Source organism: Pongo pygmaeus, chromosome 5, assembly GCF_028885625.2.
Source record: "Pongo pygmaeus isolate AG05252 chromosome 5, NHGRI_mPonPyg2-v2.0_pri, whole genome shotgun sequence".
Lineage (NCBI taxonomy): Eukaryota > Metazoa > Chordata > Mammalia > Primates > Hominidae > Pongo > Pongo pygmaeus.
Genome location: NC_072378.2, coordinates 7,480,210 through 7,492,298, shown reverse-complemented (window position 1 = coordinate 7,492,298; position 12,089 = coordinate 7,480,210). Strand labels below are relative to the sequence as shown.

At 41.6% G+C, this 12,089-nt stretch overlaps 1 protein-coding gene across 3 annotated transcripts in view; it reads right to left on the bottom strand.

Moving 5' to 3' along the window:
* Positions 1-1,627: 1,627 nt before the first annotated feature.
* The window catches only part of DSP (desmoplakin), a 45,014-nt gene continuing 34,552 nt past the window's right edge, over positions 1,628-12,089 (bottom strand). Inside the window, exons 19-24 of one of the 3 annotated variants that reach the window (XM_054491603.2) lie at positions 11,723-11,885; positions 11,137-11,220; positions 10,296-10,403; positions 9,643-9,741; positions 6,669-8,963; positions 1,628-5,572 (exon numbers count right to left, since the gene is read on the bottom strand). In XM_054491603.2, coding sequence (XP_054347578.2) covers positions 2,336-5,572; positions 6,669-8,963; positions 9,643-9,741; positions 10,296-10,403; positions 11,137-11,220; positions 11,723-11,885 — 5,986 coding nt within the window. In that variant the 3' untranslated portion in view covers positions 1,628-2,335. The remainder of the gene's footprint in view (positions 5,573-6,668; positions 8,964-9,642; positions 9,742-10,295; positions 10,404-11,136; positions 11,221-11,722; positions 11,886-12,089) is intronic. The other 2 variants (XM_054491604.2, XM_054491605.2) reach the window with 2 other exon arrangements.

Below are 12,089 nucleotides of genomic sequence, written 5' to 3'. Positions count from 1 at the left end.
AACCAAATTAAAACTTAGCCCACGTCAAACATATCCTCTCTTCAGGATACAGCCCCATGTCATCTCAGAGCTTCATGACAACATTGGCACAAACCTGGAGGGAGTGGGAAAGATTTGTCAATTGACTGTACTCCCTAGTTACTGTTTCAGCCCGAGGAACTGCTCTACACTGATGCTGCTGACCTGTTTTGATATCACTTTCCTGGAGTGGTCTCCAGACTCCTGTTCTAGGGTAGGCCTCTGTTATGGATTGGATTGGGTCCCTCAAAAATGCCTATGTTTAAGTACTAACCCACAATGTGACTGTATAAGGAAATAGGGCCCTAAGAGGTAATTAAGGTTAAATGAGGTCATAAAGGAGGGGTGGGTACTCTAATCAGATAAGACTGATAGCCACCCATGAGCCAGGTTTCACTAGAAAGCAGCCCTGCCTGCATCTTGAGCTTGTACTTCTAGCTTCCAGAACTGTGAGAAAATACCCTTCCGTTTAAGCCACTCACAGTCTGTGGCATCTTGTTATGGCAGGGTGAGGTGACTAATATAGTCTCCCAGCTCTAGCGTAAGGAATTTCCTTTTTTTCCCGATACACCATTTGCCACATTTTCTTCTTCCTTTTGGATTATGAGGGCTATTTTTCACCATGTATTTCTAGCACAGACTCCATGGCTTCTGGCACAACGCATGGCACACGAACTCAGTATTTAATGCATAAAATTAATTTCAACTCCTCCAAATTAGGAGAGGGAGTAAGAGGAAGAAGAGGTGAAATAAGGAAGAAAAGAGTGCTGTGGAGGAAAAATAGCCCATGCAATGAGAATGGAGGTGACTTTCACCCTAAGTACCAAAAGCCCCCAATAATTTATCTAATCTTGATTTTTGTTCTATACAATTAGCATGTTTTCCTATTTTCTATCTGTATTATAAAATTTGTAGTAATATATACTGCTGACATTTGAAAGTTGTCCCACTGACTGCTTTATCTGTTTCTGTCCCCACCCACATTGCCAATGCTTTGTTGTCAGGGGCTTGTAAATTCTACTCACTCTTCATAGTACCTAACCCAATACTAGACGTGGTAGGTATTCAGTTAAGTCATGTTAATCTAATGACAAATGTGTGAATTTCAGTAGTTTCTCTTTGATCCAAAGGAATAGGCTTATACTTCCTTGTCCTTCAACACAGAGCCAAGAACTCTTCAGAAATCATTTTCATGGGTTCCAGGACAATTCTTTCCTCTTACGGGACAAAGTGAAACACTATCTATTTTGAGAATACCCAAAAAGCATCTTAGCAACTTCATGTTTTTTCAATGCTATGATGGTGACTTTTGCCAATGCTACTTGGTACTCAGTGTCCAGAATAAACTAGAACAGGGTATTGACCTCCAGGCTGGCCTCTCTACACAGGCCTTCTTTCCAAGGACTCCATCGGGTACATGACAGGCATCTGAGAAGTACTGAAAGGACTAACTTCAAAAGACCACCTTCTAATAAGAATTCAGAACCAAATAGTTTTTTAATGGTATTTCTTCATAGGTATTTAGTAAACAAATATTTTTAGACCTATGATGAAAATATGCTAAATGTTTATACATGCTTATAAACATATCAAATTAAAACACAAAAACTTCAAAAGTCTAAAAGTTTATTGCCAGAATAGCAAACTTCATAAAGACACCTTTTTAAAGTACATCGAAAATGACAAGCAAAATAAACAGAAAACTTTGACCAAAGAAAAGCAAAGATTGCTGCTGTCATGCACATACAGTCAAATTAATACCAAACCAAACAAGTACATCAAAGAGTATATGGGTTATACAATCCACACTCTAAAACTAAAGGAGACTCATTCCAAAATGCTTGGTTTTGGGTTGGGGGTTTGAGAGGGGGGCTGGTGCTGGGAGGGTAATTTTCTCCTACAACGGAATATGGAAATATTTAGATGAGAAGCAGAATGACTAAAATATCAGTGATCCACTTAATTTTTATCTCCAAGAATAGAAAACTGTATTACAGGCTTCCAAAATTAAAGAATTGATCAAAAATCGAAACACAGAAGGGAAGAAACAAATCCTAAGTTCGATTTGTGCTATTGTTACAACTGAAGAGCACTTCAGACGCACTGCATCCAAGTGTACTACTTATTTAAGATGAGCTAAGAAGATAAAAAGCCAGAACAGCCTTTACTATTTGATTTCAATCATGGCTATATTTTCTGTAAGCATAGAATGTCCTATCACTCTACTGCAAGCACCGGGATTTTCTTTTTCATTATTTAATAAAGTGGAAATTCATATAAATGAAGTCAAGGTATAGCAACCACTCCCAACTGACTACTAGTGCCCAATAGAACTACTGCTAAATGAGTAGGAGTAAGAGTAGGAAGAATTCCCTGTGGCGTCAAAGCTTCCTCTCCTGGACCCACTGCGGGACCCGGAGCGAGATCCGGAGCGAGATCCCGAGCGGGAGCCGGAGCGGGAGCCCGGAGCGGAAGACATGTTGTAAGGGCTGGGTAAGCCCTTGGACGACACGGAGGCAGCTTCCAGAAGGCGCAGCCCAGTTATATCTTCTACCATGGAGCGATTTATGGCATCCTTATAGGATATTTTTAATTTGGTTTTGGGGCAGGTCAGGATTTTGGCATAGCTGCTGGTGTCTTGCAGCCTCTGTGCGGCGCGGCCATCGATGAACCCCTTCCGGATGGCTTCTTCGGTGCTTATCCTCCCATGCACTTCCGGGTCAACAAGACCTCCCGTGAGGTACTGGAACTCCAGGAAGCGCTGGCCAGCCTCATACGGGAGCCATTTTTCTTTCACTGCCTCTGCCGCTGACATCTTCTTCTTTCCCTTCACACCCTCGAAGCCTATGAAGGCTTTCTGAGCAGGCTTCAGCCTGGTGGCCATGTCTTGGTCAATCACACCCTGGGAGACTGCGTCCTGAAGTGACAGCTTCTGGCCTGTGGTTGGATGGATGATGCCACCTGTGCAGGCCTGAGCCTCCAGAAGCCTCTGACCGGTGATGCTGTCAACGATGCCCCGCTCTATACCTTCTGTAATGGAGATTTTCTCCAGGTTTTCTGTGTCAAAGATGGCTGCAATGGGGCTCGATTCTTCCAGGGTGTCTGAAAAAGAGCTGCTCCTTATGGTTAAATTCCTGATGCTGGATATGGTGGAAATCTTACTTACTGATTCATGTCGGGAGCTGCTAAAAACATCATCACTGACACCACTGCCCAAGCTGCTGCTGGTACCGACACCATTTTTCAAGGAGATCATGTCAGCAAATTGAGTGAGGCTGAGGCTGCCGGATCGGTACTGATCAAAGAACTTCCTGTCAACAAGGCCCTTGTCAATAGCATCCTGAATATCATACTGACTGCCTGTCTTTCTATCTACCAGGACCACCCTGGTGGAGCCATCTGATCCTGTGATGGTTATTTCTTCCCATTCACATTCCTGCTCACACAGTTCTTTGAAGGTTTCATAATCAATTAGGCCCTTCTTGTAGGCCTCCTGAACAGACATTTCTTTATTGGTTTCTGGGTCAACTATGACCACCCTACGCTTCCTGAGGGTATTCTTTTGTGATGTCTGCACCTGTTTCTTCTTTTCTTTCAGAGGCAGAAGACACAGCCCTGTTTCCTCATCCTTAATGCATCTTTCTTTTAGTTGCAGATAGGTAAGATTTTCTTCAGTGTTGGGATCAAAAAATCCTTTGGTATCATCACTTGGATCTGAGAGAATCTCACTGAGTTCCTCATTGAAATAGCCCCTCTTATATGCTATGTCAACTGGTAAACGATGGCTCTCCTTTGGGTCAATGATCCCCCCGGTTGCGATCTGTGCTTCTAATAAGCGAATACCATGGCCCTTTTCGATGAGTTCCTTATTCATGGCTTGGAACAAAGAGATGATGTTTCCTGTTTCAGGATCATTATACCCAGTGACAGCTCGTTCTGCAGACAGGAGCTTCTCTTTGAACTCAATGCCCACCAGACCTCTCTTGTAGGCTTCCTCCACTGGTAACCTCAAGTTGCTAACAGGATCCACTATAAAGCCAGTAGCTGCTTGGGCTTCCAGCAACTCCAGAGCAGTACCAGGTCGGACTAAGCCAATTTTCATGGCCTCATAAATGCCAAGCTTCTGTTTTGTGGTCTCATTGTATATGCCTGCTATGCAGCTTGAACCCTGGAGGAAGTCCTTAATTCTCTCACCAACCTCGTCATAAGAAATCTGACCAGATTCCAGTTCATTGACAGTGGACGGTCTCAATATACCAGAATCTACTAGCTCAGTGACAGTCACAGGTTGTCTGATTCCTTGGAAGGACATGCTTCTCTTCTGTACTGAAAGCAAAAGCAGACCAGTATGTGGTTCGATTCTGCACCGTTCCTTCAGCTGCACGTAACTGACCTTCTTTTTGGTGACTGGATCCACAAAGTTTTTCTGACTATCTCGGGGATCATTCAGGGATCGATACAAATCTCTATCAATCAGCCCCCGGGCCAACGCGATATCTTTTGGCAAAAAGACACTGTTCACAGGGTCTACTACACCCCCTGAAGCAATCTGGGCTTCTAGCAGGCGCATTCCGGTTTCTCTATCAATCAAATTTTTCTTGATGGCTTCTGAAACAGATACTGTCTTGCCTGAAAATGGATCATCAAAACCAGTGATAGCTTTTTCTGCTGTATATATCTGCTGACGGTCATCGAAGTCGATGAGGTCCCGAGCTATGGCACTGTCGACAGTCAGCTTCTCATTCCGATGGGGATCAATTATACCACCTGTAGCTGCCTGGGCCTCCAGAAGCATGACTGTGGATTCTGGGCTGATGAATTTCTTTCTCTTGGCCTCTACCAAAGAGTATTTTTCCTTAGGAGAAGCAGATGCTCCAGCGATAGATCCTGCACCCCGAAGGAATGGCTGGATTTCAGAAGCAACTTCATCCACTGACTTCTTCCCCTTCAATAGTTTGTCCAAGGTTGTTTTGTCAATCAACTGACACTCATAGAGCTGCATTGCTGTCACCTTCTTCCTCAGCCCATCAAACACCAGCTTGGAGGTGTCAACGGTCCACTCACACTCAGTCTGGGTCTCCCGATGGGACCCATATGGACGCTGTCTGAGTTTATCGATCTCCCTCTGATACCGGGAGCGTTCTGTTTCTAACTGTGACTGTGTCTCCCTGGTAGAATCCTCCAGCTTACGCCTGCACCTCTCTTCAATTCTCTTGATCTCTGCTTGGAGTCTTTCGATCTCACTCCTAAGACTGTTCTTCTCTCTCTCACTCTTTTCTCTTTCTGATTCTATCTTCCTAATAGCCTCCTCCTTGCGGGAATATTGAGTCTTCCACTGATTCAGGTCATTCTGAATTTGCTGTTTCTCACACTCCAGGCGCTGTTTCACCCTGGTTTCTGCCTCTAGAGTTGCTTTTGCACGATTCAGCTCATCCTCCAGCCTCTGCAGCCTTGCCTTGTCTTGCTCCAGGACTTTGATTTTCACCAGAAGGCTCTCTCTTTCCTGCACCACCTGAGTGCACTGGTTCTTTGATTCCTGAATCCTATTAGATGCCTGGAATTGAAAAAGAAAGAAATGGGAAAAAATAATGTTTTGAATCATATCATATTACTATCATGACTTAACTTCCTTTCATGTATCTATCTTTAAAAAAAAAAAAAAGCCGTGCTTATTTTTTCTTTCTATATTGTCCCTGGATACACTGTGAGCTTATTTTACAAATTTGTGGGAAAAATTCTGTAGATATATGTTGCCACTTCAATAAATGGCTTCATACTTACTATTTTTTTCTATAGAAGGAACTGTAAGTTGCAGACCTGTCTTACTCTTAACAATAATTATGCTTTGAAAAAATGTGGGGAGTTTTGTTTCAGGTTATCATACCTGCTACACCTACATCTCACCTGTTACAGCTAGATGAACATACTTAATGGAGCAATACAAATATACGAAGATATATATAATATATAAAATATATATCATAGATAAATATATAATATATATTATGTATTTATATAATTTTATATATAATATATAGATATATATACACACACACATACACACCAACCCAGCCACACACAAATATTGTCTGTAGAAGTTAAATGTATTAAAAGTTAAAGAAGTTATTTTTAAATTAAGGGTTAGGAGAAGGCAAGTCAAACAAAAGGAAACGCACTAGGGCCATGATCAAAAGCGAACACCAAATAATCCATGCAAAAAAATCATCTAAGCAGGCAAAAGAAAAAGTGTTTTAAAAATTGCATAGGGAAACACTTTAGTATGGCTTCTATTTAAGAAAATTTTCATTACAAATGTATGTCATAGCTCACTAAATAAGAGCTAACTTCTAAGAAGTAGAATGGAACATTCGGAGGAAGTTATACATGTATCAGTGTTCTTAAAAGCGGGGCCAAACACAGGCTACCCAGAGATCAGCATTTGATGCAATTAAAGAACAGCAGGGCACACAGCATTGAAATTATTTTAAAGCAGTTACCTCGATTATGACAGGAAGTAGTAGAGCAATAAAAAGAAAAATTAGATTTTCTATAAGCATCTATTTAAGCAGCAAGAGCACAGTTCAGATGAGATAATAATGTGATGAATAATTTGAGAAACAGTGAAGCTGTGATCAAGTATTTGTGAATACCTCTAAAGCCTGCTTTTGGAATTTCTCAATTTCCTGTCTCAAATTTTCCCTCTCTCTCTGTAAATCATTAATCAGCCCCTGCAGTTCCAGGGTCCGGTTGTTGCTGATCTGCAGCTGGCTCCTTAGTTCCAAGATGGTTGCATTTTTATCACTGTCCGCTTCGCTTCGTCCTCTCCTCAGGTCATCGTACTCCAGCCTCAGGTTCCGCAGTTCTTCTTCTAACATCAAGTGCTCCTTGGTCAGGTTCTCTGTGAGAGACTGCAGCCTCTCAATTTCTATTTTGCTTTCATTTAAGCTTCTGCTTTTATCTTCTATCACCTTCTGGAAATGCTCATTCCTCAACTGAGCTTGTTTGACACTTTCCTGTTCCTGGAGTAACTGCCGCCTCAGGGCCTCAACCTCAGAAGAGAGCCTCCTCAGCTCTTCCTGGGTCCTCTGCTTTTCCCTCAGGTGGCCATCCAGCACGTCCCTCTGCTGCCGGAGGTCATCCTCACTCCTCTTCTTAACAATGGATGCCTGCTCCAGCTGCTGGGTCAGGTTGGTGATTTTGATGGCTTGCTCCTTCAGCGACCTCCTCATGCCTTCCAGCTCTTCCTCCAGTTTCTTCCTCTTGCAGGAGTCTTCTGACGCCGTCCTCTTCAGCCGATTCAGCTCCTCTTCCACCTTCTGCTTCTGCAGCTGCAGCTCTTTCAGAGAGCTCTGGAACCGCGTGATATCCTGGTCCTTCACAGTCCTCTCCTGGGAAACCCTTTCATAGTCGATTCTCAGGCGTGTCAGTTCTTGCTCCTGAACCTTCAGTTTGTTTATTGTCTCCGTCGCACTGCTGTTTGCTTTCTGCAGGTCATACTGGACCCTTTGTAATCTCGCGTTTTCATCTTCCAGGCATTTCCGGTCATTTGTTTCTTTGTCGATCAGTTGTTTTAACCTTTCTATCTCCTTGTTTTTATCCTGGATGGTTTTGGCAGCATCATCAAGAGATTGCTTATATCTTACACTCTCCTCTGTTCGCATCTGAGTGACTTGTCTCAGCTCAACCTCCAGCTGCTGTTTCCTCTGAGACACCTCAGAGCCAGTGGCCTTTTGCTGTTGGACGTCTTCTTCCACCCTCCTGAGATTCTCTGTGGTCTGGGTTAGAGTGTTCTTCAGCCTCTTTATTTCTTCAGATAAGCTCCTGTTTTCTCGGGTGAGATTGTCTATCTGAGCCCGGTAGCCACTGGTATCCTCTTCCTTCTGCATGGTGAGCTGGTGGATGGTGGTCTTGGTGATGTTGATCTCGGTCTCAAACTGATTTTTTAAGCTAATGATCTCCTCATCATAATTGTTTCTTACCTTACTCAGTTCATTTTCATATTCCCAGCGGCGCTTCGCCTCCTCCTGAAACTCAGCTTTGAGTCTCTCGATCTCCTTATTTTTGTCCTGAATGGTCTTGGCAGCCTCCTCCAGGGACTGCTTGTGCCGGGCATTGTCCTCAGAGCGCTGCTGCATGACCTGCTTCAGTTCTATCTCCAGATGCTGCTTCTTCTGCATTATCTCAGAGCCACAGGCCTTTTGCTGAAGGGCATTTTCTTCAGCTCGCCTTCGCTGCTCAGTGGCCTGCAAGATGCTGTCATTGAGCCTGACAATTTCATCCTTCAGATCTCGATTTTCCCTTGAGAGTCTATCAAGCTGGTTTCTAAGATTTTTGGAATCATCCTCTTTTTGCATGGATATCTCCTTGATGGTGGTCTTCGTAATGTTAATCTCTGTTTCATACTTGTTCCTTAAATTACTCATCTCCTCATTATAGTGGTTTCTTACCTTTGCCAGCTCATTTTCATATTCTCTCTTCCGGGTGCCTTCTTCCTGCAGTAGAACCCTCAACCTTTCAATCTCGTACTCCTTCTCCTTGATGGCTTTCTCAGACTCTAATTTCTGCCAACCAAGGTTCTCCTTTTCACATTGCCTTGCTTTCTGCAGCTGGTCATAGTCATTCTTCTGTTGGTCAAATCTGTCTTCCACAGATTTTCTTCTTCTCTTTTCATCTTCAATCTCATAAGTCAGTCGGGTGATCTTCTCATTGAGTTCTTTTATTTGGCCGTAGCACTTGTCTAGATTTTGCTTAGCCGACTTCCCATCCAGCTCAGCCTGTCTCTTCAGCTCCTCCAGGCTCGCAAGCTTCGCTTTGAACTGGGAACACTCTGCCTGGTATTTCTGCAGGTTCTGATCCAGGAATTTGTTCTTATTACAGTTTTCCGAGTTGGCATCTCGGGCCAGTCTGAGCTCCTCTTCCAAAACTTCGATCTTGGTATTTTTCAGCTGTGGAATGAAATCAGAAATTATGTCAAAAGAAAAACACCTCACATTCCAAGAAAGAAGCAGTACTTTTCCCCTCCCAGACCAACGTGCATTCTCATTTCTCTTTACACACACGGACATACATGTAAAGAGTGACTAGGCAAAAATTCAAGAAATCTGGATTCTCATAATTCTTGCACCAGCTGCTCATATGATCTTAGCAAATGATATATTATCTTTGAGTCTGAGCTATCTCATCTGTAAAATGAGGTAATTTCTTTCAAGAGCAAAAGTTTATGATTTCATAAATTATGTTCCCTTTATTTCAAGTTTACATTAAAGTAAGTTTACATATAAACTCAATTTAAGTATCATAAATGAGGAATAAAGGGAGCAATCACTGAATATAAAAAATTCAAATATACCTAGTCCAAGATGTTACCTTTAACACATAAATCAAATGACTTTTGTTTGGCAAAGTTGTTGCAATATTATGACTATTACTTAAGTTCATTTAAAGCAGTGTATCGGAGCATGGAAGTAACCCCAGACTTACAAACAAGCAGTATTACACTAAACCTTTAGAGGAAATAGAGTTTCACCAGGATGTGTCCAAATCCATGTTATAATGTGGAAGTAATAATAAGGTTCTATTCCATTTTCTTTTTTGATGCTCCAAGAAAAGATAGCGGTAAATTACCTTCAGATCTTCCAAACTCTTCAGCATCTCACTTAAGAACCTGTAATAGTCTCCAGATCTTGTAAGTAGTTCAATGTACCGAGCATGAATATCTGCAGCCTTGGAGAAAAGGAAGGAAAGAAAGAAAAAGACATTGCATTAAAAAAAAAGTCCTATGTAATTTGACCAATTCTGTTTTCTAAAATAGTGTAATTTTATATAAAGAGTGAATTCTCTTCTTTAGTGTGTTCATTCCAAAATCAGCAAAAGAAAGTACAGCAAAACAAAGGGCCAAAAATGTATCCCATTCTCATCTCTCCAGGCTGTTCCCCCTAAACCATCTGACAGGTACGATAGTCTCTGACATCTTTGAGAAGAGGCTGTCTTTTAGAAATTTCTGTATTTTCCACTTTTTAGAAGTCTCTTTCATCAAACCCAGAAATTTAAGCCCAATTTCTACAAAGACTCTAAATAACAGATTCCTGATAATTTCTGAAAATGTATCATACATCAATGACTCACACTGGAGGGCACATAAACCTGCTATTAAACCTCTTAAAGTGGTACCCTATAACGGGATGAAATCAGCAATGGTAAGGAAGACAGGCAGGAGACAGGGAAAAGGGAAGAAGCAGGAGGGGCAGGTTTTAAGAGATATGTGATGACATATATACCTCTTGCAGAATCACCCCAGAAGGAGACTGAATCATGGTCCTCTTGATAGGTATGTTCAGCAGAGTTTCCAGTCCTGAGGTGTAGGAGGCCAGCTGGAGCTCATAATCCTGCAGCATAATGAAGTTTAAGAAAAGTGTCCTTCATAGACTTAAAAAGCATCACTAACAGCTTTAGTTCCACAGTTTTAAATCACTGGGCTGCATGTCTAATCGCCCACTCCAAAGACAATGCGCCACTAGTGGCCAAGCAGCTAATACTACATTAGCGCGGTGGCCCACACCCGTAATCCCAGCACTTTGGGAGGCTGAGGCGGGCAGATCCCCTGAGATCGGGAGTTCAAAACCAGCCTGACCAACATGGAGAAACCCTATCTCCACTAAAAATATAAAATTAGCCGGGCATGGTGGTGCATGCCTGTAATCCCAGCTACTCAGGAAGCTGAGGCGGGAGAATCACTTGAACCCAGGAGGCAGAGGTTGTGGTGAGCTGAGATCACACCACTGCACTCCAGCCTGGGCAATAAGAGCAAAACTCTGTCAAAACAAACAAACAAACAAAAAACCATTATTAAACCAAGCAGTACATCTTTGTATGCTAAATGGAGAATGCAGCACCTACCACCAGTCAAAGAATAGAAACCAGCCATTCAAATGGATACTGCCAATGTGGAATGAATTCAAGCTAATAGATTTTTAATTTTTATGGTTTGTTCAGAAAAGAATATATATAGACCATAATTGCTATCCTCAGGAAGTGTATACTTTTTACAACAAATCAGCAAGTCATGCAGTTAATAATAATCTTGGTGAAACACCAACATTCTTTATGAAACCAACATACCTTAATTGAATTTGCGCAAAGTTCAGCAATTTTTTGTACTTCCTCTGATTTGTCTCGTTTGCCAGATATTTCATTGTGCAAGTTCTATACAAAAAGTAAAATATTTATCAATGTTAATGCATACAAATATTTTTAAATAAATGTGATTTCACTCTTTTACCACTGTTATTTGTACCATTTTTTCAATTTATTACGACATGTACTTGTCTCATATTCTTATAGTTACAGCTTAGGAGATGAGCATTTTTTCCATTCAGAAAAGAGAAGCAAGCTCTTTAACTTACTATCTGTAAGAGGTTACTTTCTAGTCAGCCTGTTTTCTGGGCCTATCCCCTCAATTTATAAAGATAATTTATGATAACATGAAGAGAACAATATTACGTTATTTCTGTGTTCATAATTTGCATTTCCTTGTAAACATCTCAGTTGCTTTTCCTCTGGGCATTCTTTAAGCCTTCACAAAATGGATTAGTAATATTAAATATTCATCATTTCAAACCTAGGCACTGATGCAAAAACCAGAGGAAAACATGAATTACACCCAATTAATCTCAAAACAGCCATGGAACAAAAAGTTGGCTTATACCTTCTGCTCATTCAAAAACCGCATGACTGTGTTGGAATCTCCAAATTTCATGGATTCTAAGGAATCCTGGCGGCGTTTAGCATCATAGAGCCACTTGCAGAAAGCCTGATAGTTATCACGATAATTCCTCAATTGCTTGATTTGTTTCTCCAGGTCCCATAATCTGGGGGGAAATAGATACAATAAATATCTTATTAGTTCCTAAAATATGTAACATAGAGTCACCCAGAAATTCACTAGGTATATGCCCAAGAAAACTGATCATATTCCCACATAAAAACTTATACATGAATGTTCATAGCAGCACTTTTTATCACAGCCAAAAACTGGAAACAACTCAGGTATCAACTGATGAAAGGATCAACAA